Consider the following 26855-nt stretch of genomic DNA (forward strand, 5'->3'; position numbering starts at 1 on the left):
GCTCTGGGCTTGGCACACCTAGCTAAGTGGTCCCAGGCAAACTAAGACTGAATTACTGAATGGAGTTGCAATATTAAGCTTAAAAGAGCAAGATACATGCTCCTCCCAGAAAGCCCAGGCCAAAGGCAGCTATGTTAGAATCATGGGGACAGTCCCAAACAGTTCTTTCCCTGGGGCCAGGTCCCCTCTCTGAATGTGGCTGAACTGCAACATAACTTGGGAACAGTGGGATGAGGTGCTGGAGAATCCCACAAAGGGACAAAGAACTGAGAGACATCAAGCCTTTAAATGAACACTCCATCCACTTGTTTTGAGAACCAAGGGACCTGGCCCAATGTGGTCCCTGGACCAGAGGCACAGAATTCTCAGTCTCCATTGCAGTCAATGAACCAAACACTGGAGGTAGGGGCCAGAAACCTCGTACACTGGAGTTGGGAAATCAGGGCCCTAGACCTTGCCTGCTTGGGGTCATCGTGTACTGTGCTTGTTGAATGACTCACCTACATTTCAACCACCCACCTTTTCCCTTTAGCCAGGCCCTCCCATACCCTACCCATCTGACCTGCAAAAGAACACAAGGGACACCAGACTGTTATAGAGCAATACTGATTTTAATCCAACATAAAGTAAACTCTAGGCTTCTGTCATCTTCCAGCCTAAAAATTAACCAAACTGTTGAAACAAGGCACAATTTTCCCCATTCTTGTTGTGTGGCTCCATTTACAAAAAAAAAAATTTATGAATATGGTAAAACAAAAATAAGTGAGATTTTTTTTAAAAAGTGTACAAAAGAAAGAAAAATTCCCAGAAAACCTGTCATCGTTATTCCTTATTCTACAAAATAGCACCAGTAAGAAGAGTAAAAGGTGTTAAAAACCATAACGACAGCATTTCTGAAATGCAGCTTGTCCGACCTCCTGTTATCCCTAAAAATGATTTATCATGGAATAAGAAAGGACTTTAAAATCTCTGCAGGGAGGGTCGGGCTTTCATTGCAGTTTTCCCCCTACAGTCTCTTAGAGGAGGGGAAAGTGAGGAATGTGCTTCTGCCTCGGGCTGTCACTGCTTCCGCATTTAGAAAAAGGCTGAGGGTTAGGGTCATACTTCTAATCTGGGGGACCTGTATCTGGAGGATGCATGGGGGGGGGGCAGTCCTTACCTAAACCTCCCTTTTCAATCCCCTCACAGGGGAAGATCATGAGAAGCCATACCTGCCAACGTAATATACAGCAACATATAACCCAGCCCACCCCCTTCCTGAGCTTGCTGGAGGGTTCTATTGCAGTCCCTGGGAGGGATGTAGCTAAGGGTGGCCCTTCCCTTGGGTCTGTGGGGAAAAAATAGCCCTGAATGTGATGAGATCATTCCTGCTGAAACCATCATCAGTGTATAAAATACTCCCAATGGGCCCCAACAGTGCATCCCAGCCCTTTATTCTGAGAGGCCAGGGGAACGTGCTGGGTAACATTTGACACAGATGTCATGTTCTCTTCTGCCCTAGAAAAAAAGCATCCTGGTCCCTTAAAATGTCCCTTAGCTACAACGTGTCAACCACTGCACATTCCTGGAAACAAGTTGCTGCAGTCACTTAAAATAAAAGTCTTACAGTAACTGTCTCAGGTGACTTTTCAGCCTTATAACCTGAGTATTGGAGAGCTGTCGGCACTGTGGTTTTGGTATATTAGCAATTGTTTCTGAGCAATAAACCCAGGAGGGGGGAAAAAAAGCCATCTTTACTATCTACTTCAAGTTTCAAAGTTTTAGGAGAAGACAATTTGAGCACCGTGTTTGGCCGTTCCAAGTGGCCAGGTTGAATTGTGCACAAGGAGGTGGCACCTTGGGCTCCCCTGCCAGGAGGGCGTCAGGCGGCGCTCACCCAAGGTATATGGCATGACTCTACACAGCTGAGCTGCGGAAGAACAGAGCCTGGGATGCACCTCCTGAGTCCCAGCTCTGCCCCACACCCCCTTGCCCCAGAGAGCCTGGGGTACTATTCACAGGCAAAGTAGTCCTTCAGGGGGGCGAAGAGGTGTCGGATGACAGGCACACTCCAGGACCTCCCGAGCAGCTTCTGGCGGGCACCACGGCCCATGTTGGACACATCCGTGTAGTGAACAGGAAAGCCGAAGATCCTGGGGGGGCACCAGAGTAAAAACACAGGGAGTCAGAAGGGCCACCTCCGAGCGTGCCTAGGGCCTCTGGGAGACCCTCACCATGGCCAACGCGGCACCGCTCTCTCTGCCCTCTGCCCAGGCCCACCGTATGGGCCCTCCTTTTTCCTTTTCTAAAAGTTTTTATTGAAAATTAATTTAAAAGTTATAGAAAAAAATACTTATGTACTCTTTACTCAAATTCACCTATAACACTTTTACCCATTTGTTATCATTTGCACACAAACCCTCTTTTGCCCCCGAAGTCAGGTACACGGTTCTTCAGAACACACATTAGCCAGAAGGGCATGACTCCTCCGCGAGGGCGCCTGTTATATGCATCCCAGCATTACCACCATGCCCTTGGCACATAATTGGTGCTCAGTGGACCTTTCTCAAATGAATGAATTCCAAGACAGCCAGCTAGAAGACAGAAGTATATCTGTCTTCAAACCCAAGAAGGGAGAAGTTAGGCAATTTCCTTAATAAGGAACAAGGACACTTGTGAAAACAAACCTTGTTGTCAATTATTAGATGCGCAGGCAATTTGCACGAGTACAGTGAAGAACCCCCAAGTTCTCCTTTCCTCTTCAAACCCAGTTGCTGGATCAAGAGCCAGGCTGGACTAATGGCAGATAACAACCAAATACACCAAGAGCCTCCATTGTGGGGTTTTACCAGGCCTCATAAGAGGTTACAGATATATTGAACCTTATTCTTACACAGGTTTACCTTTTTAACAGTAAAACTCACACTAATGGACCAATGCTGAATGGGTAGTAAAAGAAACATGCAAAATTACAATGCCTCAGGCCTCTGTCTTTAATCTGTCTACATAATGATAATCATCTGCACCAACCCTTGTATCACAGGACTGGCCCAACATGTTAGGCTTGGGTCTCAAAATACAGTTGACCCATGAACAACACGGGGGTGGGGGCACCTCCGTGCAGTTGAAAATCCAAGTATAACTTTGAGTCCCTCCAAATATAACTGCTGGTAGGTTATATAACCACCTTAGTAATAACATGAATAGTTGACTTGTATTTATTTATAGTAGTAAGTGATAAAATAACACAAGAATCTACATGTATTTTATTCATTTATAGCATACCTAACTCTCTTAATTTTTTTCAATATTTCTAGACTGCGTGATTCACCTGTTTTTTTTTTTCAAATTGTAGCAAATCTCCAAAAAAATTCCAATATACTTATTTAAAAAATTCGCATATAAGTGGACCCACGCAGTTCAAACCTGTGTTGTTCAAGGTCAACTATACAGAATAACTCACAGCACAAATAGGCAAGGTTGCCCACCAGTTTATTTCTGCTAACAGTACTTTTATACTAAGAAAACTAATGTTTAGTAAAGAATAAAACTGACTGACTGTAAAACTAAAATATCAGGAATGAAAATTCTCTGTATCAAATCCTTCAAGACATAGCCAAAATTGTAGAGAGGAATATTCATAGCCCTTCTTACATTTTTTAACAAAAATATTCTAACAAGAACAAAACAAAGAAGTAAAACAAAAGGAATGAGAAAAATAAATTGAAATCAGAATAGGAGAACTAAAATTTAAGACCTGGTTCTTTGACTCAAAATAGATAAGCTACCAACTTAGCCAAACAAATGGAGAAAGGCAGGCTGTGGTTAAGTAGGAATCAGCTATAGAAGAGCAACTTGGCAGAAGGAATCTTCTGAGAAAGAGCAATGGCATGTCCGTGGGGTTTTCTTTAGCTGGTTTTGCTTACATCCTAGTGTCCCAGCATGTTGGGGCTGGCAGAAGCCAGGACAGCACAGCCCACAGACAGATGGTGCTGTCTAATGACCTCATGCTTCAGATTCCTCATCACCACCACCCTTCCACCATTTCTGGCAGGCAGTAAGCACCAACTCTGAAAAGGTATTGCTCCCAGTCCCACTAACACAGCAGGTCAGTGGGTCCGTGTAGAGCGAAGGCAGGCAAACTCGTTTGTGCTGCTGGCCTTAAACCACATTTCTTCCCCTTTCTCTGTCTGCATCATTTCCCTCTCCACATGCAGCCTTGCTCACCTTTCTAGCTCAGTGCACCACAAAACATCTTCTTTGCCATTCATGACAACAGGGAAAAGTTGGTTTTTCCCCTGTCTGATCGAGTTCGACTTGGTGGTTATTGTCTGTACTTTCTTTAACTGGAGAACAAAATGACATCATGGATTGAGCACGGAATGAAAGGTTCTGGGATTAGTCAAGGCTCAGAAGCACCTAGGGAAGATGGGGGTGGGGGCAGTGGTGGGGGCAGGAGAAGGTGGCAGGGCTGGGCTCACAGAGCGAATAAGATAAGGAAAGCTGGAAGGAGAAGAACATTTTGTGCTTCCCACAAACGCCAATAAGTTAATGCACAGGAAGGAGGAAGGACCAGCCTCAGAGAACAAGATAAATATGTGACCATGAATGAGATCACAAAGGTGCCAAGAGAACACCAGAGCTACTGATCAAGCAAGATTAAGCAAAATGTAAAAATCCACCCAAGATTATAGAGAATGATCAACGAAACCAGGGTTTTGACGGAGCTTAGGTTGATGTAAACATTAAGAATTAAGTTTATGAATATCTTCATATAATTATCTATGATTTTTTAGCAGATACTCTTTTCTTTTGGCAAAAGTATTAATTACTCATTTCTTGGGAGGACAAGCTGAAATTATCTGTGTCTCTATGGCGTGTGCATCACAATCTGAAAAGCTAGTTGCTTTTCTCATATGGTTACTATTTGTTTATCAAGAACCTCTCCTACTCTGTACCTGACAGGCAGGACAGAACAATTATGTGGGGTAAGAGGCCCAGCACCAGGGAGTCACATGGGAGGAGGGGCAGGAACAAACTAGACCAAGGTCAAGTCCCCGCTTGGAGGTCACCAAGTGTCACCAAGTGCGTTTCCCGCAGACTGTGAGCACATCTTACCTTTGCTGTCCTATTGAACTCCAAGCAGTCCTGCAGCTCGAGTTTATCATTCTTTGATGCTATCACGGGCCTGGGAACAGCCAAAACCCATTACTTTCTACCACCTGTCAATGGGCCTCAGCTAGGCAACTCACAAGGTGGGACTGAGGGCCTAAGACTGCAAAATGTGCTCCTGGCATAAGCACAGAGCTGTGTGCTGATGCCTGGGACAGACCAGCACCTTGAAGGGACAAGCCCAAGGTCTAGGAATAAATGCTTGCCTGTCTCAAATTTTAACATTAGTCAAAGCCAGGCTCCCATTGAGTAGAGCAGAATGGGGGGAGCACACTGGAAGAGGCAGGAGATCCCTCTGATCCCAGCCCCACAGCTAACTGAGTGATGACCTTAAGTAAGTTACACCAGACCTCATGTCTCAGGAGCTTGAATTAGATCTTTGTGAGTCTGCCTGCTACAAAGAGCATATCAAAGCCAGAATTTGGTGGCTTAATGCTATGGATGCAATGACAGGGGGGTCTAGGGACAAGTGGGTGCAGCTAGGAACAACAGGAGGTGGCTCATAAAAGACTAATTAGCCTTGTAACTTTCATCATCAAACAAACCAGCAAATGCAGAGAAAGACAAACAGGTGCCCAGAAGGGGAATAGAGCTTTAGACCCCAACGTGGTTGAGCAGTTCCAGGGTAGAAACCATCATGAGCTCTGAATACACAGTTGATCAACACCTTGTCATCTCCTGTGTAAGGAGCCCCAAGGTTACAAACCAGACATAAGAATGGAAACGGTGCCCACAGAGGGGTCACTGAATCACACAAAACAATCCCCAAGATCCATTCTTCCTTGACCTCACCTGCCATATTTCCAATGCCATGATCCCCATTCCCAGCTTTTCATGTAAACCCAAAGGACTTGGGGGAAAGGACACAGCACAGCCTTGCCTACGATTTAGATCTAAACAAACCAACGTTTTCCACCTCCCGGCTGGATTTGGGTCTCTGATCCCTGGTTTATGTGAGTCGTTCTAGAACCCTGCAGAGCAGGATGTAGTGCTACAACTTGGTTCTTATCACAGCTCAGACAGAAAACTCCATGGCATCTTTGCTGAGTCTTATTTTCATCTTATATCACAGCTCATCCAAGGCAGCAAGTCCTTTAAGTCCAACACTCATGATCTAGAATCTAATTCCTCCTGCTAAATTCCACAGAACTCCAGGGACCTGCAATTCCCTGGGGTGCATTTTATTTCTGGATGGCACCTTCTGGGGCACCACGCAATCATCAGTCAGCCCTCTTCCTCTGAAGACATTCACACATTTCTCTTCATTTCTGCCCGTATCCCACTGTCATCTACTCTGCTAGAAACTACTATGAATCTAGGACACAACTCATCAGCTTAAAATTTCCCGTAAATCCCAAAGTAAATCTAAGTGGTACCATGATCCATAGGCCCACATAATTCAGCCCATACGCCTGAGCTCTCTGTCTTCCTATCAAAGCCGCTCCCCGAATATGGAACACTGTTCTCTGAACCGGTCTGTGAATGCCAACTCCCAGCTGAACCCCTCACCCTCTTCCCTTTGCCTAGACTGTTCTCAAATAACTGTGGCTCCATTCCTACATTCAGGTCCTTCCTAGAATGAGAAGCTTCCCCATCAACTCTTCCAAAGCACCTCCCCCTCCAGCCATGACCCTGGAATCCTTTACTGTCTTCTCAACCCATCTCCCACTCCCACAAACTCCAGGAGAAGCCTTACATCTGATGTGTTTACCGCCAAACTGGCACCGCGTACAACAGGGACCGCCACAGAATGAGAGCTCAAACACTGAGTGAGTTAGTCCACTTTACTCCAAACATGGCACTGCACCATTTGACTGAGTGACTAGCCAAATAAAAATTCAAGATACCCAAAAAGAAATCCTCCCAGCTACTCCGGTATTTTCTCGCCTCCGTCCACATTTTGCTAAATGCCAGATTTATTTATGCTCCCAACACTTTCTTCTTAAGGAGAATGTTTTTAAGCTTAATTCATTTGCAAGTCTGGGATGTCAAATTACCATCACATTTTGTATCTTAATTAGAATACCACAATGGCCCTATAACAAAATATAGAAGATAATTAATCCTTAGTAATATGACAAAACTAGTAAAAAGGTGGGAAAAGCTCTTGGTTAAGAAAATCCAAGGCAGATAGGCAGACAGAGCTACCAATTGTCATCTCAACTCTGCCACCTGTTTGCTCACCACAGGCCCGCTCCAGGGGTCACTTCACCTCGGGGAGAAAGGCATGTCTAACAATCTCCTGCCGTTTCCCAATGGGACAGGCAACTGGGAGAAGAGGTGGAATATAAAGCATCACCATCCCTGGCTGGCAGAAGACATCCATCTGCTCCAGCACAGAGCACTGTAAGAACCAGGCCCCTGAGCAGAGGAGGAAACAAGTTGGAGCAGACTGAGGAATCTTGGCCTGAGATTCCCAGGTAGTTGTTCATCTTAACAGATGTCAATCCATAAACTAAGGGTTGGGCTGAAGCCCAGGGTGGGGCCTTTTCTCAGCAAAGCCAACTCCTTGTAGAATACTCAAGCATGGCTCTGTCTTACAAGAGTAAAGCAATCAGAGCTCACATTATTAGCTGCATTTCACTTGGCTGTTACCTGTCCCACTCAGAGCCCCTTGTTACCTGTTCATCCCAGGCAGGTTACCCCAAAAGTATCGGGCCCTGTGAGCAGCAGACACTTTGATGGCATCAATCATCACTGGATTACACTGTAGGGAGAGAGAAGAACAGCTAGCTGCTAGGAGACCACAGCAGAATCCAGGTAGCACCCAGAGTGGGGGACTTGTTCTGGGCAGGCAGGGCTGCTCCCTGGCAATGGAGGATACAGGATTCCTGACAGCTAAGGGACAGACCAATTCCCAGCAAGAGTCTGGCTAGGGGACATAGCCAGTGGCCCCATGTTAATGGTGGGGAAAGAGCCCAGATCAGATCTGCAGGTTCTGAGAAGGTATGGCCTGGGGCACACAAAATCATTACGGAATGTACAGGTGGCAAAAGCAGCTCAAAACCAAAATCTGGCAAGTCAAGTTCCTGGTTGCGGGAATGCAGTGTTGGCAACATGTGCCCGTGCCACCCCTCTGTCGGTTCACTCAGCATGAGAGCACTGAGTAGCCTGTTATAACTGTTCAAACAGAACTTAAGCTGTAAAGCTCTAGGAAACATAAAAAGTACTTACTAGAATGCTTGATGCATATTAAGAAGTGGATAATGAACTTGCCTGGGGACCCTAAGGAAGCAGTTCTCAGAAAAAGGGTGAGAAAAAACTCTAGAGTAAAAAACTTAGTCAAATTTCATGAGGCCTCCAAAAGTAAGTGATGGTTTCATAATCTCTGACTTCAACGGGTTTAAAATAAAATTAGAGATCAAATCATTTTTTCAAAAATATTTGTACCGAAAAAGACTGAATAAAAGAGAATCACCAACTTGAATCCATTACTCTTAACTGTAGCCAGGCCTTCGGTCAAAAACCCAGAAATCATTTCCAACATGGAAACGCCACCCCCAGCAAGGCCTCCCCACTCATGTAGTCTTGACCATCAGGCACCTAGACAGAATGCCCTCACCTCCAGGAAGCGAGAGATGTCCCTTTTGTCGCCAACCTTCATGGCTACCACATTCTCAAACATCCAGAAGAAGGGCCGGTCGTCACCCTCCTTGGGTCGTGAGTAATTCAGCAGGTGGTAGAACTCGAAGAATAGTCGGCCTGTGCCCTCTGGGTACACAAAGATGGATGGCTGTGGTCAAACCCACCCCTTCACATTGTAGCCAATGGGTTCCCAGTGATCACCTGACTAAGGGTGCTTCATCGAGCAGTGCAGTAATTAAGTATCTCGGGGGACTAAAGACTCACGATGGGGCTGGACAAAGCCAACAGGTAAGACTAGCAGGAAGCAAAGAGCTCCTTCTCAGGCCACCGCTGGACCAACACTCAGGTGACAGAGAGGCTCCTGAGTCCACCACAATGAAGGGATGCTTACCGTACAGTCCTTTCCTGGCGGGGTTCACATTTGAGAGATCATTGCACGGGCTTCCACCAATCACCAAATCAAAGGGTCCCCATTCTTCAATCTGTGAGAGAAAAACAGTCAGGCTCAGAGAAGGCCAGGAGTGAGGATAGGACAGAGGGACTACAGCCTGGGCTCCGAGTAACCTGTCAGGAAAGCTTGCCTGATGTGACCACAGATTCTCTTTTCCCACAACCCGGGGCATGGCTGTGAGGATGTGTGGGGCTCAGGGTCTGGAGGAGGAGAGGGTGTTCCAGAGGCCCCAGGAAACAGGGGTGCAGACTGCCCTCACATTTTTCTTTGTGATGTTCCTGACGTCATTCACATATTTGATATTGCCTTCATGCTTAACAGTTCCAACAGCGATGGACTCTTCACATACTTCAGAGGCAACATACTTCTCTACTTTGATGCCCAGTTCTTTGAGGACCAAGTACCCTGTGTGGGGAGACAAAATGCACTCAGGGTCACCCTGCCTCCAGTGATATCCAGAACTGAAACTAGACCCAACGAGGGCATGGAGGCCTCAAGTGAACCCCTGGCTGATGGCACACAACCTGCACAGCGGCAGCACCAGGCTCTGCAGAGTGTGGAGTTGTGAAGAAAATATGTATCAACTGGTAAGGCCCCCTGGAAGGACTGATTGAAACTAACAGAACTACAGTCAATGCCCAGCACCCACCACCCCAACATAGTTAAGCACAGACATAAGGACAGGGATCTTCACCAAAACCAAGTTTAGAAAATAACCTCAAAGTCTGGGGACAATGCCAAGGCTCCATTTTCTCCTGTAGGTTACCTGTGCCATCATAAACAGGTCTTTAGGACCCAACAGGGTGGGGAAAACCAGGAGCTGGCCATGACCTGAGAGTCCTTAAAAGTGGCCAGTGCTTTAGGCAGGCGGACACCGATGGACACACACAAGTACAAATGATGCTAAATGCATACACCTCATTCCCACTGCTTCCTGCACGGGTAAATGGAGATATTCACAAGAATATATTAAAGGGCAATTTTGAGGATTAAATGAGTTAAATCAGGGAAAACTCCCAGGGTGACATGCATGTGCTATGCTATTCTACACGGGTGGAAACCGGGGCAATGGGAGGGGAAAAGGGAGATATCAGTAGGAGGAGTTGTCTGTTAATCTCCAATATGTCCATCCTTATGGAATAAATAACTTTCCAAGATATCTACATATAATAAAAAATAAAATGCAACAGCTGAAATATGAATATATGACTAAAAAGGACCAAGAGGGGCCAAGTGGGTGAACTAATGGTGGAGGTTTAAGGAAAGAAGCCATTGGTTTTCTCAAAACAGGTGAGACACAGATAATCCCAAGGGTCTTGCTTGGCACTGAGGACAGACACCTGGACCAGGTGAGCATCCCAAGGTGAACTCCAAACTCACCTGTGGCAATTCCATCAAACAGGGACAAGACTCGAATGGGCCGCCTTCTGGCTGCAGGAATCGCAGGGAATAACTTGGGGGCTTCCTGCCAGGTTAAAGAAGGTCATGGAGGTCAAGGTGCAGGGGAAAGGCTCAACCTCTGACCTTCCTTCCTCTGAGGCTCAAGCCCTGTCTGCGTTCGGCCACTTCTTAGCTAGGATCCCCTCAGGAGCTTTGGCAGTGACCACTCAATTCTACCCTTAAGACATGGAACACAGAGACTCTGAGACAGACACACATGCATAAAAGGACATGTCACCCTAACAGGAATGACCTAGGGCTGCCTCACAGATCTGAGGAATAAAGTCCAGGAAAATCCATGCCCACTACAATTTAAGATTTAGTCACAGGCTTCTCTTCCCTCTTCCTTTCTAACTCAGAAGACCTGGTTAGGTCTAAACCATTTCTTCAGCAGGCCCTTGAAAACCAATGACAGGCCATGAAGGAGGGGAGGGAAACCACTGGAGAAGCCTGAGGACTGTGCACAGGACATGTCAATCAGCCCGGTCTCTCAAGTAGAAGGTGCTCAGTCAGGCCTTAGTATAATGGATCTTTCTATGAAATCTTGCCAACAGACTTCCAGAGCATACCGGACCGGACTCTCTGGGGCGGGGTGAAGGGAGCTACAGGCTTACGTATTCAAGACCCGTGTCGCTGGTGAAGAAGGACTGCAGGCGCACGTTCCAGTCCTTCCGGCGCTGCAGGACCCCGTGACAGCGCTGCGGGAGGCACATGTAGCAGCTCCAGGGCTCCTGCAGCTTGGCATCTGCGGCTGTGCCCGAGCCCACCAGCACCTCCAGGCACTCCACACAAAAGCACCTGTGCCCAGAGCAGAAAGGGAGGCCTTCGACATCAGGCCTTTCTCCTGCATACTTAGCTTCCCCAAGTAGATGGCCATGTACTATGTCTAGAACCTTCTCAGGGCTCCAGTTGTTCCTCCCCATGGGGTGGAAGGCCCTACAGGGTCATGTGTGCTCCACTAACTTCTTCCTTGCATATCTGTGCACACTTGTGCCACAGGCTCTGCACAGAAAGGTCTCTACCCCCAGAAGTTGCTAATCTCCAGGGAGCCTTCCACACCCACTACCCACCCTGACATTTCTGTCTTAAACAGATGAGAACCATGACCCCTGCAGAGTAGTAACTCTGGGCCCTGTGCCCAGGTCCATTTGACTCCCAGTCCCTGTGCCTGAGATTTTGGGGGCTCTAGGAATCGCTGGTAGGACTTGGGAGCCTCAGGAACCAGCTGGGACTCATCCATGCATCTGGCTGATGCTCACCGGCAGCAGCTTGTGTTGCTGCACAGGAGCAGCTCACGCCCCTCGCAGCACACGGTGCAGTAGGACTGGTAGCCATCATCATCGTACATGTAGAACAGCTCGAGGAACCGGTCCTGGTGGCCAGAGAGAAAGAAACACTCGTGAAATCATAGACCAGGGACGACTGGGACCTGCTTGCTCGCAGGACAGGTTCCTAGTGGCTTGGTGCCTTTTCCGGGAACAAGGGGCTGGGTGTTTGTGCCACTGCATATGGCCTCTGCTGTGGCAGCACCCTCAAAGGGGAGGGGGGAGTGATGGGGGCCAGGGAAGGCTTCACTAGAACTTTCCCTAGTGGCTACATGCAGGTGCTTTCCTCTAGGGAACTACAGGGAAGGTGTGGAGGAGGGAAGGGGGCAGGACTTACCCGGCATGTCTGACAGAGCCCACCCTCAAAGAGAGGATGGAAGGACACAGGATTCTTCCTACCACAGGATAAACAGCTGTCTGTAAAAAAGACATGACACAGCTTGCGACAGTTCAGGACCCAATACCAGTTGCTAAAGCCTTGGGTCTAAGTCTTAACTCCATGCTTAATATACCAAGGACTCTTCATGCTTTATTCCCATCAACAATGCTTCTGAGCTGAGCGTTATCTCCAGACATGGGTCATAACACTGAGCAAGGTGCCCTCCAGCACAAAGCAGTCGGAAGGCCTGGTACAAAAATCTTTGAGACGCTTTAAAGACCAGGACTGGACAATTTGTGGTAACCCAACTTACTGTCAAATTATGTAAGTAATAACCAGTGACCATATTCTGCACACAGCAATTTCAGAACCCAAGTCTTTTTTCTTTATTGATTTCAGAGAGAGAGGGAGAGCAGGAAATATCAATGAGAGACAACACTGATTGCCACCTCCTACATGCCCCCCACTGGGGATCAGGTCCACACCTGGGCATGTGCCCTGACCAGGAATCTAAAGGCAACCTCTTGGTGCATGGGTCAACACTCAACCCCTGAGCTACATGAGCTGGGTGAGGCCTTTAAAATGTGAAGACCAGCCCTGCTAGTGAGGCTCAGTGGATTGAGCGTCTTCCCATGGACTGAGTGATCCCAGTTCAATCCCCACTTGTGGGCACATGCCTGGGTTGTGGGCTAAATCCCCAGTGAGGGGCATGCTGAAGGCAGCTAATCAATGTTTCTATCTCTTTCCCTTCCCCTCTCTCTAAAAAGTTAATAAAATAAAGTTAGTTAAAATAAAATTTGAAGACCAAGCATCCCAGCCAGGAAGCAGACAGCTAAGCAAAGGAGCCTTGGAGATGGAAGGTTTATGGGTCAAGGCTCCCAGGAATGCCAGGGGCTGCTCCAAAACAAGTTTTCCCTGTGGTTCTCTGGGTCAGGAGCTGGGTTGTTTTCCTACCCAGCTCAGGGTAACCACTCAATAAATACTTCAACAAATATTTGGTGACTGTAGGACATCAGGAGAGGAAGCAAAGAAAAAAGTCAACCCATCCTCACACATTCTGAATCCCATTAGATAACGTTCTGGGCATAGTTTCCACTCCAATTAGCTTGAAAGAATGACAGCAATGAAGCGTGTGAGCCACTCACCTCAAAGCCAATTCAGTTGTTTGGGAAGACTCACAGTGCCCTAGGTCTCGGGTTCTCCCGCCAAAGGGCTCTAGTGCCCTCCCCTCCTGCTCACTTAGATTAGGGGCAGAATCAGTCTTCATAAAAATCAGGCAACTCATTCTATAAAATGCAACAACTAGGATGTCTACACCCGAACCCGAGGCCAAGGCACAGAGCTGTGGTGGGTTAAACCCCGGCAGGGTGGACCCGCATTGAAGGCCTGGAGCACTACCAAGGATGGGAAGTGAGGACGGTGAGGCAGAGCATTACCTTCCAGACTACTCTTGTTGTTGGAAACGTCCAAAGCCATTTGCTCTGTTGAGAAAAGAAGGTGTGAGATGGGATCCGGGAACCTCTTACTGATCAATTAAGCCACCCGGTTGCTGAGCACAACCTGCCCCTCCTGGTAATGGGTGTTAACAGTCCCCCAGCCTCCTATTCCCCAAAATTCACCTCGACTCTGGTCCTCTTCTCCTCGGTCTTTGCCATTGTTAAAGCAGTTTGTCTTGAGGCGCTTGGGTGGGGGGCAGTAGTCAGCAGAGGTGGCCGAGTCATCGGCTGTGCGTCTTCGAGTCTTGTTCTCTGCGAAAGGGAAGGAGATGGCAGTCGGGGCTGGTAGGAGGTGCAGGGACAGCGTGGGCCTACGACAAGACCATGCTGGGCCTGGGTGCCAGGTGCATTTGGACCCTGACGGGGGTCCACACTGGGTATCACATGGTCTCACTATGGAACATAATTCAAAACCCTTCACATATGTAACATATTTATAGGGTTTTAAACAGCTTTAGGTGTTTAGACCCAGCACATAGAACCTTAAAGGCTAATCCACAGCTGAAACCCTAAACCATTTATTTATGATGCTCAACACAGTGCCCGATAGTCACATGAAGCTATTGAGCAATTAAAATGTAACTTGTGTGACTGAGAAACTGCATTTTACATTACATTTTAATGTAAATTTTTGAAACTATTGATTGATTACTCAAGTGAAAATTTGGAACTTAGACATTTGTGAAAATATAGATCAGGTATTTCTAACAAATTTCACGGCCAAATCGTGATGTTAGAAATGCTTGAATGTTGGAAATATTAGATTAAATTAAACATAATTAATATTAACTGCACCTTTGTTTCTTTTATTCTTCCCAGTGTGGCTATTAGAATATTCTAAAATTCTATCATGGCAATTCTTTACATTCCTTTAAATTCCACTTATATTTTATATTTTAGGTCCAATACATATGTATATGTATATACATACAGTGTAATCTATAAGGGACATGGTTAAGTTTGACTCTGCCCCTAGGAAAGAAAATTATGCAGCCATTAAAAATCATTAGGACTCCTTAGTAACATTTGACAGTGCTCATGATTAATACTGAGAAATAAAGGGAAAGCAGGAATCTGACCAGTGTACAGAGAAAGCTGGAAGGATGTGCACACCCAACAAGGTTAACCTGGACGGCGGGCTCGTGAAGGTGGAGAGGGAAGGGTGGAGGAGAGTTCAGGCTGAGATTTCTTTTCCAGTGACCATTGCAGAGGTAAAGAAATTGTAAGAAGGTGCAGAGAAGATAGTGCATAGTCAAAAGATGGGAAGGGAATACCGTATTTCCTTGATTCTAATTTCCCACTGCCTGCACGACGCACCTTCGACTTATTAACCACTTTTAATGGGTGGGGAAGACAAAACAAAACAGAAAACACTATGTTAAAAATGTACAAATTTTAACACAAATCCTGGGTTTCCAGAAAGTGACAGTGTGAGACTACACATTTCTGATAATGGAGGAATTATGCTCTCGGTCAAAATGTTGGGATAGGTGATGCCTCTTTTGGAGTTGGCTTATGGTTTTCAGGTTTTTGGTGTTTGTCTTTTAAAAATACTTTCTACGTTTTCTCCCAGGAGCAGAACTTAATTTTTCCTTTTAAAAGTAAAGGTATTCGTGAAGATTCCATCTTGTTCTCCTGTTGGCTCAAGTTTTCAGAACTGAATCAATCTCAGACCAGGGAGGCAGGAAAGGGCTGTTCTGTTTTCCCTGAGGCCTAGGGGTTCACAGGGTGAAAGAGCAGGTCTTCAAGAATGACTGGTTGCTGGAAAGTTGGGGTGGGGTGAGGGCAGCAGGGGTGGCTGCATCTCCCTAGGGTGCTCCCACCAGCAATGACAGTCAGTGCCACCACAGGGACCCATTCCCACCTGGTTGCTTGTTGTTGGGTTTGAGGCCCTCGATCCCAGTGGGCTTGAAGCCCCCATTGGCCCACTCCAACATGGGCTTCAGCTGGTCCTCCAACGAGTCTCCGGGGCTGCTAGGGAAGGTCTTGGCAGCCCGTACCCTGGCTTTCTGGTGAGATAAAGGCGAGTCTGTGATGAACAGCAGGGGTGGGTGCTTGCCAGGCCACACCCAGGGATTCCCCCAGATGGGGCCTGCATTCCCCTTCATACTGGGACCTTTCTTAGCCTGGCAGCTGTCCTGCATATGGAATGTGACAGGGAGGAGGGGCCTGTGCATGGAGAAAGGCAGGAGGCCATGGGGGAAGAGTGAAGTCTTTCCCTGCAGGCCTCAAACATGGCCTCTTCCCTCTCAAAGGGCAGAGGATCAGAATTAGCTCTGCTACTTGTAAATATAGGAGAAGTATCATCAACCCTAAGAAAACTCCAGATCTGTTTTACTTTCCTAATAAATAAAGGTGGGGAGGTGTCCAGTGCTAAGTCCTATTCCAGAAGCACCATGAGGATTCCTGGCTAAGCACAGAGGTTGGCTCATAAATGCTGGACAAAGGTCACTGATCTTTTCAGTTTTGAGTCAAGGTAAAGACGGAGCCTGATGATGGATCCCACAGACAAGGGAAGAAAGGCAGCTGGTCTCAGCTACTGCCCAGTGTTGGCCTCAAACAACACCACTTAAAGGGGGTTTTGATGGCTCTGGAAAAAGATATTCACTATTGTGAACATTGTCCCCAACTTTTCCAGTGCTCCCTTTTCCTCATTCAGTTGGAAATAATGAGACAGCCACCAGGTAGAAGCTGAAGTAGTACTCAGAATCATGGGGAAGTCTCAAATTCCTTTTTTCCTTCCCAGTCTGGTCCATTCGGCCAACATGTCTGCATCCACCTCCTGTCTGGTGGCCCTGTCCTTTCCAAGCCATCCCTGGTTACACTATGCCCTGAGCTGGCTTTCTGTATGCCTCTTGCCAGGCCCTCACCACCCACCACCGTGTTACCTCCAGAGCGTGGTACATGGCCTTCCTATAAGAGACCAGCTTATTGAAGGTCGCCAGATTAAAATGCTGGCTGAATAGCCCCAAGGCCACCAGCTTATCTGCAGAGACCTAAAAGAGAAAGACATCATCAACATCCACCTACAGCCTGCATCTGGGGTGCCCTGTCTCTCACAGGGTTACTCCAGGGGGTCAAGTCAGATTCAAAGAAAAAAAGCAGAAAATAGAAAATAAATAAAAATGTGTGTGTGTGTGTGTGTGTACACATACTTCTGTTGTGCCCCATAGGCAAAGGCATGGTGGGTGACACTCCCAGTGTGAGAAAGAACACTGCTCAGAGTAGATACAATTAGATACACCCTGTATTTGTATACATTTTAAGAGCAAATGAGCCACACGGTGCCTGGTGTATGCCCCTTGAGGCTCACTCTTGAAATTTTCTGTGGATGGTCCAACATTGGGTTTTTCACACGTTCTTTCTTTCCTTTGTGATTGGGACAAATAGCTGTGATTACTACTTAGCCTTTTATTAATTTGTTCATTGAACTTGGTATGTGTTTAGAGAACAGTGCTTGGCACAGAGTAAGCACTTTTTCCCTGTTGTGTTTGTTGAAATCTACCTTCCATTGGGGCCAAAGATCCATAGTCTCAAGCTCCAAGCCCCAAGCCATGAAGGGACCACTCAGGCTGTCAGTGGAAAGGGATGAAACTGGGTGGAGTACTGTTCAGACTGAGAGACACACATGATGCTTCATTCTCCAGGGGATGTGCTCCCTCACATCCATTTTGCATCTCCAGCATGAGGTCCCACAAGGGCAGGTATCCCTGTGGTCAGGAAATTCTACACACCTCATCTTATTAGCATCAGACCTAGTCTTGCAATGCACATTTTAAGTCTCCCTAACCCAAAACAATAAACAATCCATGTTTTTTCATTTCATAGGAATCATTGCCTTTATCCCTGTATTCAGATACTTCAGGAAGAACAGAGGCCTACTATCTGTCCTTCTGCTCCCTCTGCTGGCCAAGGAGGGCATCAGCATTCAGGGAGATTTATTTGCCTTTTGGGAACTTCAATGTGTTTATGGCAAATGGCCCAACGGAAGCACAATTCACAGTAAAATCAGAACCTCTACTTGAGGTTAAATCTCACAAAATGTATTAGGTGGTCCTTCGTTCCCACATCTGCCTCCATCCTGGCCCAACTTGCTTCTGTGTACTCACCTAATCTCTGGGCAGTGACGGTTAGATGAACTTTTCAAACAAGACCATCACAAAACTATTGTCTATACCATTCCATTAAAAATCTGGAGATTTCAGAATATGCCTTCAAACTAAATATAAGAATCAAAAGATCCTAATTCACTTGTCTAACCCACTCCTACGGGCAGATGCTCAAGACAGATGAACTTCAAGAGGCTAACATCAATGATCAAGAAGCCCTGAAATAACCAACTGCACACGTTTTATTACTGTCACCAGGCAACTCTAGACCCATTTCTAGGGCTAGTCAGAGGTATCTCTCTGCTACCTCTCCAGGGCTTAATTAGGTTCAGAGGGAGACACCAACCCTTCTTGTTTCTGCCCCAGAGAAAAGAAAACCAATGGAGACCAAGCGGGCAAGGGTTCTGAGCACTTTCCAGTTCTGTCTCCTTTAAGAGTAGACTGAGCTTTGTTTGGGTCACCCAAGACCCTGTGTGTGTCTGTTTAAGCCAATTAAAAAGGGAAGATTTGTTATTCCTCCTAGATACAGAGTCAAACATAGCCTCAACATCTGGAAAAAGCAAGGCACAGGAACAAGGCAACAGCAAAAGTAAAGGACAGAAAATGCTGTAGGGCTGCAGGCTCAGGAGAGCCTGTCTCACCCTGGACTCACCTCAGAGAACTTGCCATCACCAAACCACTGGACCCACCGCATGCCAGACATGGCCTGGCGCTTAGAGGTGACCTTCCAAGACACCACCATGGCAGGCCACCAGGAAAATCCCTTGATCTTTCCCCACACAAGGTCTCCTATTCCAAACTCCTTCCCATCCTGGAAGAAAAATCACATGAAGGAATGCTAGTGAGACAAGACAGCCGGGACCAAGGAGAACTCCTAGCCCACTGACCCCGATGGCACTCAGGGCTTCCTTCAAGTGCATGGCAGACCTCAGTACATTGTCTACGCACCTCCAACATTTCATGGTTGAAAAACTATGAATTAGAATGGCTTTAAAATAAGGAGCAGTGGGCTCCTGCCAGGTTAAAGAGTTGTTGCGGGTTCAATATCTGGTTAGGGCACATACAAGAAACAACCAATGAATACATAAACAAGTGGATCAAACCAATGTTTCTCTCAAAAAAAAAAAAAGTTGGCCTAGCCCACGTGGCTCAGTGGATTGAGCGTTGTCCCATGGACTGAGAGGTCCTGGTTCGAATCCAGGTCAGCTTGCTGTTTCTTTCTCCCTTCCTGCCTGTCTCTCTCTGGAAAAATCAACTAAAACATTTAACCTAAATGAAAGTTATCAACTGAAAACTCACAGAAAATAAGATCAGAGTATAATAATGACAATCAGTTGAAAATTCCCACCACAGGCCATCAGAGGGGCTGTCATAAAGCCATTGAAATTCAAAAATTAGAGTAATAATTTTGGCCATTTTCACATAGCTTGCCATAAAATGGGAGGTACCCAGAGAAATAAGCCAGTTGTTAAAGTATACATGATCTACTCTGAAGTACATATAACAAAGCATTCTACCTAACAGATGTACATACACATGTACTAGGTAGGCAGCAATGTTGGAGTGAAAACAAGTTCAGCTTGATTATGAACACTAGACAGATTATAGAAAACAATGGATTATAGATGTGAAAGTGAGAAGACTCTAGTTGCTAATAAGTGAAAAGCCGATAAACAATTGTATGTATACTATGATTAACAGAATCATGTATTATGTATAAAGTATAAATATGTAATGTTCAGAAAATCAGGAATCGGGTGCTTGAGATATGTAGATAAGTGGAGTAAAGGATCATGTTATACGTGGGAAATATACTTGAAGGATGAATTCAAATATTATGCCAAAAGTGACAAAAATTGTAGTAATAGTCCCCATAGTCCCCTGTGGGTAATAGTCTGCTTTTCTCCTGAATGCATCCCTTCCTAGCAGTACCTGATACTCCGTGCCATCTGCATCTCTGCCCTCTGCATACACCTGTGGGGAGTCCAAGTTCTCCTGGTGGCTGTCCTGAGCCAGGCGGGTGTAGGGGGTACTGCTGCTCTGGGGCACCACACCGTCATCGGTGAGGTCGATGGTGAGGTAGGGGCTGTCAGGGGATGACCACGGCGTGCCTGCCGATGATGCTGCCCGGCGCCTCAGGGACTGTGGACAGAAGGACACATAGTTTGGGCCACAGCAAACCAGATGGATGATCAGAGACCAGTGGCACCCCCAACTGTTTCCCCGCCAAGCAGAAATGAGTGCAGAGATCAGTAAGATTGGTTTGCCAGCACCAAGTATCCGTTAAGTGGTGGGGGAAAGCAAAGCCACTTCCACCCAAACAGACAGTTGAGGACAAAGGCACAATAATGATTAGTGATGCTGAGAAACGCAGAGCCAAGCTCAGAGAGGACCACTGACTTCGTAAGTGCTTACTGTGTCCAACCTCGCACCAGGAGTGGAAGGTTGCTATTACATCTGGACTGCCTCAAGACAGCCAATGAAGAAACCAGGGAGAAAAGACAGTTCTGGAAGTCAGTGGTTGAGCTCATTTCCGAGGAAGAACAAGAACCCAGGCAACAGGTCATTCTTGCATTCCCACCACAGTTCCATCCAGGGTCAGGTCAGAAGTCATCAGGCTTAAGAGAAGCGTACCCAGCACCCAGGAGAGAAAGGAAAGGCAAGACCCTGAAAAGGAGAGGAATGTGAGGAACAGAAACGGGTTAGGGTTATACACCGGCTACTGTTGGTGGTGCAGTGAGACTTTGCAATTAGAGTCTGGGACAAGGGTCTGAGCATCCGGAAACCAACCCTGGTAGTTGAGAACTCCACGGGGGACTCCTCCACGTGATTGCGGCCCTGCCGGCCTCGGGTGGAACGTAGGGAGGAGAGCCTGTGCCTCTCACGGCCGGAGGCACTGGTATTATTTCGAGTTCGGACCTAGAAGTAAGAGGATAAGCAAGTGGCCTTTGGTGACTGCAGGCAGGTGGCCTTGAGCAGGTGCTGAGAAGACTGGGCTTGAGAGGTAGCCTCAGGTCAACAGAAGTGCATGAGGTGGGTAAGTGAGGGTGGGGAGGTGACTCTAGACTGGTAACTTCCGCCCAGAGAAACTCCCAGTTCCTGTGAGAAGGGGTCAGGGTAGCCAGCAGGGCTGACGGACAATCCACAGCAGGCCCCACTGCCTGTCACAGCTGAAACTGGTACCTGCAAACTGAATTGAAAAATAAAATCCAAGTTTACTCTAAACCAAATATTCCCCCCCAAACCATTAGAATAATTATTGCATTCTTTAGGAAGGTAGTGGAGCCTCAAGACGGATGAGAAGCCCTTAGGCTTCTTAAAGTGGCATGAACTTGGGAGTTTCAGACCTGTGTTTGAATCCTACACAAGAGTTAATGATGAACCTTTGGTAAATTACCAGAATCTTCTCTCATCTGTAAAAAAGGGGATGATACACATATCCTTGAGTAGAGTGTGATTATAAACTGCGCCTGCAATGGTTGCAAAGTGTTAGCTGGCTCTCTAATGCACTCGGTTACCTACAGTAATACATGTCTCCCCCTTTCCAGACCTCTGTCGTATAATCCATCCACAGAAGTGACTCGCATAGGTAACTGACACTGAGCCAACCACCTGCCAACTCTATCACCCTTGGGCACTTCCAAGAGTGCTTTAAGTGTTTAGAAACTACCATGTGAAAAAGAGCCTTCACAAGGACAGATCATGAGTCTTGCTGTCATTTTTCTAATTTTCGAAACATCTGTTCACCTCTCTTCAAAGTACCCCCAGGAGATCCAAACATGTTTGTTTATATGGGCCTATGAGACGTTGGAGGTGGTGCCTTGGCGCAGGTGTGGGGACTTACAGCTGGGCTTTCAGATCGAGTCCTGGTTTCGCGGAAGAGCTTTGGCATGGCTGGAGTGTCAGGGCCATCTCCGTCGTCCCCTTCGCCATCTCCGTCACCCGTCAGGTCCTTTATAAAGAAACACTGTGAGCTTCAGAATATCATAACAGGTCATATAACCAAAATAGTTTAAACAGCCGATCGTATTGAAAACCAGCTTAATATTGGTCTAAGAGACCTAAACATATTTTCAACTACCTCATTTTGTTCCAAAATTATTTTACAAAGGCACACACCACAGGATCATGAATTCAAGACATGATTGAAAGATAAAATCCCAGTGGAATCAGAAAACGAAAGAAGTGGTTTGATGGCAACATGCATTGTGAAGATTTCTCTGTCTACATCTTATACTGCTTTGGCTATGCCTAGCAGGTCAGTTTTCAGGGTCTGGGAGAAATTGTAGCTTCTTGATACAATGAACAGGAAGAAAAGACACCACTTCTGTGTCAAGTGATAAAGAACCTCCTAGTGCATGTCCAAAGCTGCACAGCAAAATGCAACAAAAACTGAGCACAGAGCCCTGACTGGTTTGGCTCAATGGTTGGAACGTCAGCCCACGGACCAGAGTCATGGGTTCGATTTCAGTAAAGGGCACATACCTCAGCTGTGGTTCGGTCCCTGGCCCTGATCGTGATCATGTGGGAGGCAACCAATTGATGTTTGTCTCTCACATTAATGTTTCTCTGTTTCTCTCTCTCTCTTTCTCTCTCTCTCCTGTTCTCTCCCTCCCTCCCTCCCACTCATCTGAAGATAAATGGAATAAAAATATCCTCAGATGAGGATTAAAAAACAACTGAGCACAGAAAGAAGATCGATCAGTGGTGCACGGCCCGAGGTCTGACCTGGCCGGGGTCTTTTCACTTGCCAAACGTGTGGCCTTGCGTAAAAGCATTCCCTCTTTAAAACTGGAACAACAGCTTTAGCTAATGTGGCTCAGTTGGTTGGAGTGTTGATCCAAGCAGCGAAAGGTTACTGGTTCAATTCCCAGTCGGTGCACATACCTAGCTTTCAGGGCTCGTACAGGGAGACAACCAAGATCAATGTTTTTCTCATACATTGATGTTTCTCTCTCTCAAATCAGTAAAAACGTCCTTGGGTGAGGTTTCATAAAATAAGATTGGAACAACAGTACTTCCCTTATAACACAACAGGGTTGTGGACACTTCACCCAAGGCAAGCAGAGAGGAAATGCCCAGGCAGGAGATTTCACTGCTGTTACTGGTAACTATCCGCCACAACAGCTGTCCTGAGCCTCTCATCCAGCACTGCCCCCATGATTTGGGTGCCCATCAGAAATGACACTGTAGAAAAGGGGGAGCTTCCATTTGTTCATGACTTTTATCCATGACTTTGCCCCTTATGCCTGACACTGCTTCTTTGAGAAAAGTTAACCAAATTGACAAAACTCTAGGATGATTAACAAGACAGAGGGCCTAAATAATGTAAGGGACAAAACCATAACTTGGAATAAGCTGACCAAGTAGAAACCTTGATATGTCAGCAAGTGTTAAAAGATATCACAGTGATTGCTAAAAACTACCCTAAAACGAGCCAGGAAAGTTCTCTCCAATGTGCATCAAAACCAGACACAGATATATAAGAAATAAAATCATACATCCCCTTTATTCATGAGTAGATGCTAAAAAGTCAATCAAATTCAAAACAATGTGACCGAGATGAAGTTGGACTCATTCCAGAAATAAAAAGACAATTTGTTACATTAGGAAGTCATCAATATAATTAATTGATCATCCATATTGAGACAAAAGTAATTTCAAATTATGCAGAAAGCAGCTAATAAAAAATTCATAAGTTAGTAAAATAAATGTTTATGATTTTTTTTTATCCTTACCCGAGGACTTTTTTTGCATCTATCTTCAGATAGAGCAGGAGGGAGAGGGAGGAAGAGAGAGAGAAACATCGATGTGAGAGAGACACATCGAGTGGCTGCCACCCAAACAACCCCAACCGGGGCCGGGGGGAAACTATAACCGAGGTATGTGCCCTTAGCAGGAATCGAATCCGAGATTCTCTGGTTAGTGGGCGATGCTCTAACTGCTGAGCCAAACCGGCCAGGGCTGTGATATTTTTAATTTGGCAGCAAATGCTATTCTAAGTGTAAAGTTGTTTAAAGTGCTATGTGCCTAGCAGTACTCAGATTCGTCATTCAACAAGTATTTATTGGGCACCAATTTAAGTGGGCCTTGTATACCCCATTTAATGAAAGCTAAAGGGACTTCCCTTGAATGCTGAAAAAGCAGAGCAGAACTAACTGGTACCTGAGTATAACTTAGCAGGCTGGAGACCTCCCTCTTGGATAGTCGTGAGCTTGATCTGCGGCCTGTGGAGGAAAGAGAACCAGAGTCTGTGTTTTGCGGAAGGGGCAGTGCCAGGCTTTCGGTAGCTCTGTGTTCCTCTGATGGACCGCCCTCTGTGGTCTGCTCTCTAGGCTATGGCCTGGGAGCTCGCTTAAGCCACTGGCATCCTCAGGAGTTAACGCCTAGCCACTCAGGACTGGTAATGGCCTCAATGTATTCATAAGGCAACAATGTACAGGGCCAGGCACATTATGAGACCCAAACAATACTAAAGATTCTTGTGAAAGAAGGTATCAAATTCCTTCCAGAACTGTGTTGCCCAATTCAGTGGCTACTAACTACATTTAAATAAACAATCCAGTGCCTCCCACATCAGCCACATTTCAAGTGCTCATATGTGACTAGTGGCTATTGTAGTGAACAATACAAAAACAGAACCCTTTCACTCTTGCAGAAAGTTCCATTGGACAGCACATTTCTTAATCATAGAATGAGACAACATGGTGGGATAGACGACCTCAGTGAGGTCTGACCTGGGAGGCAAGGGAAGGGCGGAAATGAGGCAGGCCTCAGCCCCTGCATCCTGAGTGTTTTTCTTCCCATACCATCAGTCCCGGATCCAAGGGGCAGGGTTCCACTGCAGAAGGGCCACACCACCCATGTCCTCAGCCTATGCTGCAACCACCCCCACTGTGACGGGAAAAACACAGGGATCATCATCCTGGGGTCACCCCCTCAGTCTCAGGTGAGGAGAGAGGAGAGGAAAGAGGTCAAGGTCTACGGCAGGGATGAGAAATGGGCTTGATTCTGCCTACATCCTCCTCTTCCCTTCCCTGGAAGGTGTGGCAGTTGTCAGAGATGAGACCTACTCCCTACAACGTGCCTGCAGCCTACTCGAAGGGAAGCTCATGTCCCAGCTTAGGACCGCATTGTCTGCCCACCCCACCTCCCCACAGTCCCAGCCACCTCTGATCTCCGGGGTGCTGATAGCCTCCAAGATCGGGGGCGAGGGTGCGTCCTTGGAGTCTGAAGACTGGTTGCTGCAGTCCCCATTGGTGATGATGGAGTCTTCCCTCCCGCTGGGGTCCTCTTCTCTGTTGAGTTGTCTGGTGTCTCCCTTCATTGTTTCCTGAGAAAGGATCAGAATGCATAGAGTAGCCGTGAAGCAAGGCCTTGAGGGGCAGCATAACCCCCAACTTCCCATCTATGGCTCTATATCCTCAGGCCAAGAGAAGCCCTAGGACATATTCTCAGGGTGATACTCCTGCCCAATGACCCGCCCAGGCTGCCCCCCATAGCCTGCCCTCCTCACCACACTCAGAGGCTCAGGACTTGGTTCCATGTGGCCAGGCTGCCCTAAGGCTCAGTCGCCAGCACCCAGGACAGAGGAAGAGGCTGGGCCTTGGTCTGAGGCTCAGGCTGCTCTGTGCACTTAGCTGGCCACTTCAAACAATGCCATTTAGGACCTGCCTGTCCTGTCCTGCCTGTCGCCAGCCTTGCTCCCCTCTGCCCCTGGCCCCTTCTCCCTGCCCAGCTTCTGCAGGGCCTCAGGAAGCCAGTGCATTATTTTCCCTCCTGACCCCTTTGTTTGCTCTCTCCCTTCCCCTCAATCTCCAGGTCCTCTTCCCACCGCCCCCTCCTCCCCCACAGAACAGCTTCTCTCTTCTCCATGGCAGCACAAGCCCCGCCCCACCCCAACCTCGGGGACCCATTGGTCTGCTGGCCTGTCGCTCTCTCCTCGCTCCCTCACCAGCTGGGGCTCAGAGTCCCAAGTTCCCAAGAAGGGAAGGGATAAGAGGAGGCACAGGCAAAGGACTGGGGCAGTTAACAAGAGGCTTGCCCCCCATCTGCTCCAGCCTTACCACACTCTGGAACGTTGTCTCCCCACTGCTGCCCTCCTGGTAACTACACATCAGTTAACAGCAGCTCAGGCTAGGTCTTCACAAATGGGTTCAAGGACTATGTGACCTTTGACCTGGCCCACAGCCTGAACATTTGTTGGCAGCAAGAACCTGCACCTTTCTTATTTATGCTTCCTCTTGTCTTTGTGGACCATTTTATAAGGAAAACTGACACACAGACTTTTGCCAAGTCAAAAATCTAAGTGAAACCAATGCAAAATTAGAGCCGAGGTACAGGGTGAGGCCCTTATACTGCTATTTTTTTTCTCCCTCTTTTGTTGTTTAAATTGTTTAATATGTTGTAATTTTAGTAATTTTTTTAGAGAGAGAGGAAGGGAAAGAGGATCATTTTGTCGTTCCACTTATTTATGCATTCATCAGTTTTTTGTTTTTTTTTTATCCTCACCTGAGGACATTTTTCCATTTTTGTTCAGATAGAGTGGGAGGGAGAGAGAGAGAAAAACATCGACGTGAAAGGGACACATCAAGTGGCTGCCTCCCGCACAACCCCAATTGGGGCCTGGGACAAACCGCAACCAAGGTACATGCCCTTAGCGGGAACTGAACCTGGGTCACTCTGGACCGTGGACTGACGCTCTAACCACTGAACCAAACGGGCCAAGGCATTGGTTGGTTCTTATATGTGCCCTGACCAAGGATCAAACCCAAATCCTTGGCATATATGGATGATGCTACAACCACCTAGGTACCTAGCCAGAACCAGACTCCTATTCTGTTTCCTCAAAGCAACTCCAGAGCTATTTGGCGCCGCACATTTATGACCTGGAACCCGGCCTGGGAAAGCTTCTCCAGC

General features: G+C 46.9%; 1 protein-coding gene across 6 annotated transcripts; it reads right to left on the bottom strand.

Annotated features, from left to right (window-relative positions):
• Window positions 1-1890: 1890 nt before the first annotated feature.
• DNMT3B (DNA methyltransferase 3 beta) lies at window positions 1891-25482 on the bottom strand. Of its 6 annotated transcripts, none has more exons than XM_036245007.1 (22): window positions 25453-25482; window positions 25107-25269; window positions 24102-24163; window positions 21781-21888; window positions 20727-20855; window positions 19869-20078; window positions 18589-18747; window positions 16716-16823; window positions 15692-15836; window positions 13951-14079; window positions 13768-13812; window positions 12290-12369; window positions 11887-11999; window positions 11242-11425; window positions 10568-10652; window positions 9447-9592; window positions 9128-9218; window positions 8714-8862; window positions 7773-7858; window positions 5098-5167; window positions 4207-4325; window positions 1991-2132 (listed from the first exon to the last, which is right to left on the bottom strand). In XM_036245007.1, the coding sequence occupies exons 1-22, from the start codon at window positions 25480-25482 to the stop codon at window positions 1991-1993; spliced, it is 2553 nt and encodes an 850-aa protein (XP_036100900.1). The 6 variants fall into 6 exon arrangements, with proteins under 6 accessions (XP_036100905.1, XP_036100900.1, XP_036100899.1 ...); XM_036245006.1 differs by lacking the exon at window positions 25453-25482 and adding an exon at window positions 15102-15161 and having other exon boundaries at window positions 25107-25263; XM_036245008.1 differs by lacking the exons at window positions 18589-18747; window positions 25453-25482 and having other exon boundaries at window positions 25107-25263.
• Between the last annotated feature and the right edge of the window lie 1373 nt (window positions 25483-26855).

This window comes from Molossus molossus, unplaced genomic scaffold, assembly GCF_014108415.1.
Source record: "Molossus molossus isolate mMolMol1 unplaced genomic scaffold, mMolMol1.p scaffold_m16_p_6, whole genome shotgun sequence".
Taxonomy (NCBI): domain Eukaryota; kingdom Metazoa; phylum Chordata; class Mammalia; order Chiroptera; family Molossidae; genus Molossus; species Molossus molossus.

Excerpts from the sequence above, each read along its gene's own strand:
- DNMT3B (XM_036245006.1), bottom strand. The coding sequence starts at position 25,263 with ATGAAGGGAGACACCAGACAACTCAACAGAGAAGAGGACCCCAGCGGG. Across the intron at positions 9,593-10,567 it reads GTTTGATGGAATTGCCACAG|GGTACTTGGTCCTCAAAGAA; the intron begins GTGAGTTTGGAG and ends CTCCCCACACAG. Across the intron at positions 5,168-7,772 it reads AACCTGCCTGGGATGAACAG|GCCCGTGATAGCATCAAAGA; the intron begins GTAACAAGGGGC and ends GGCTGTTCCCAG.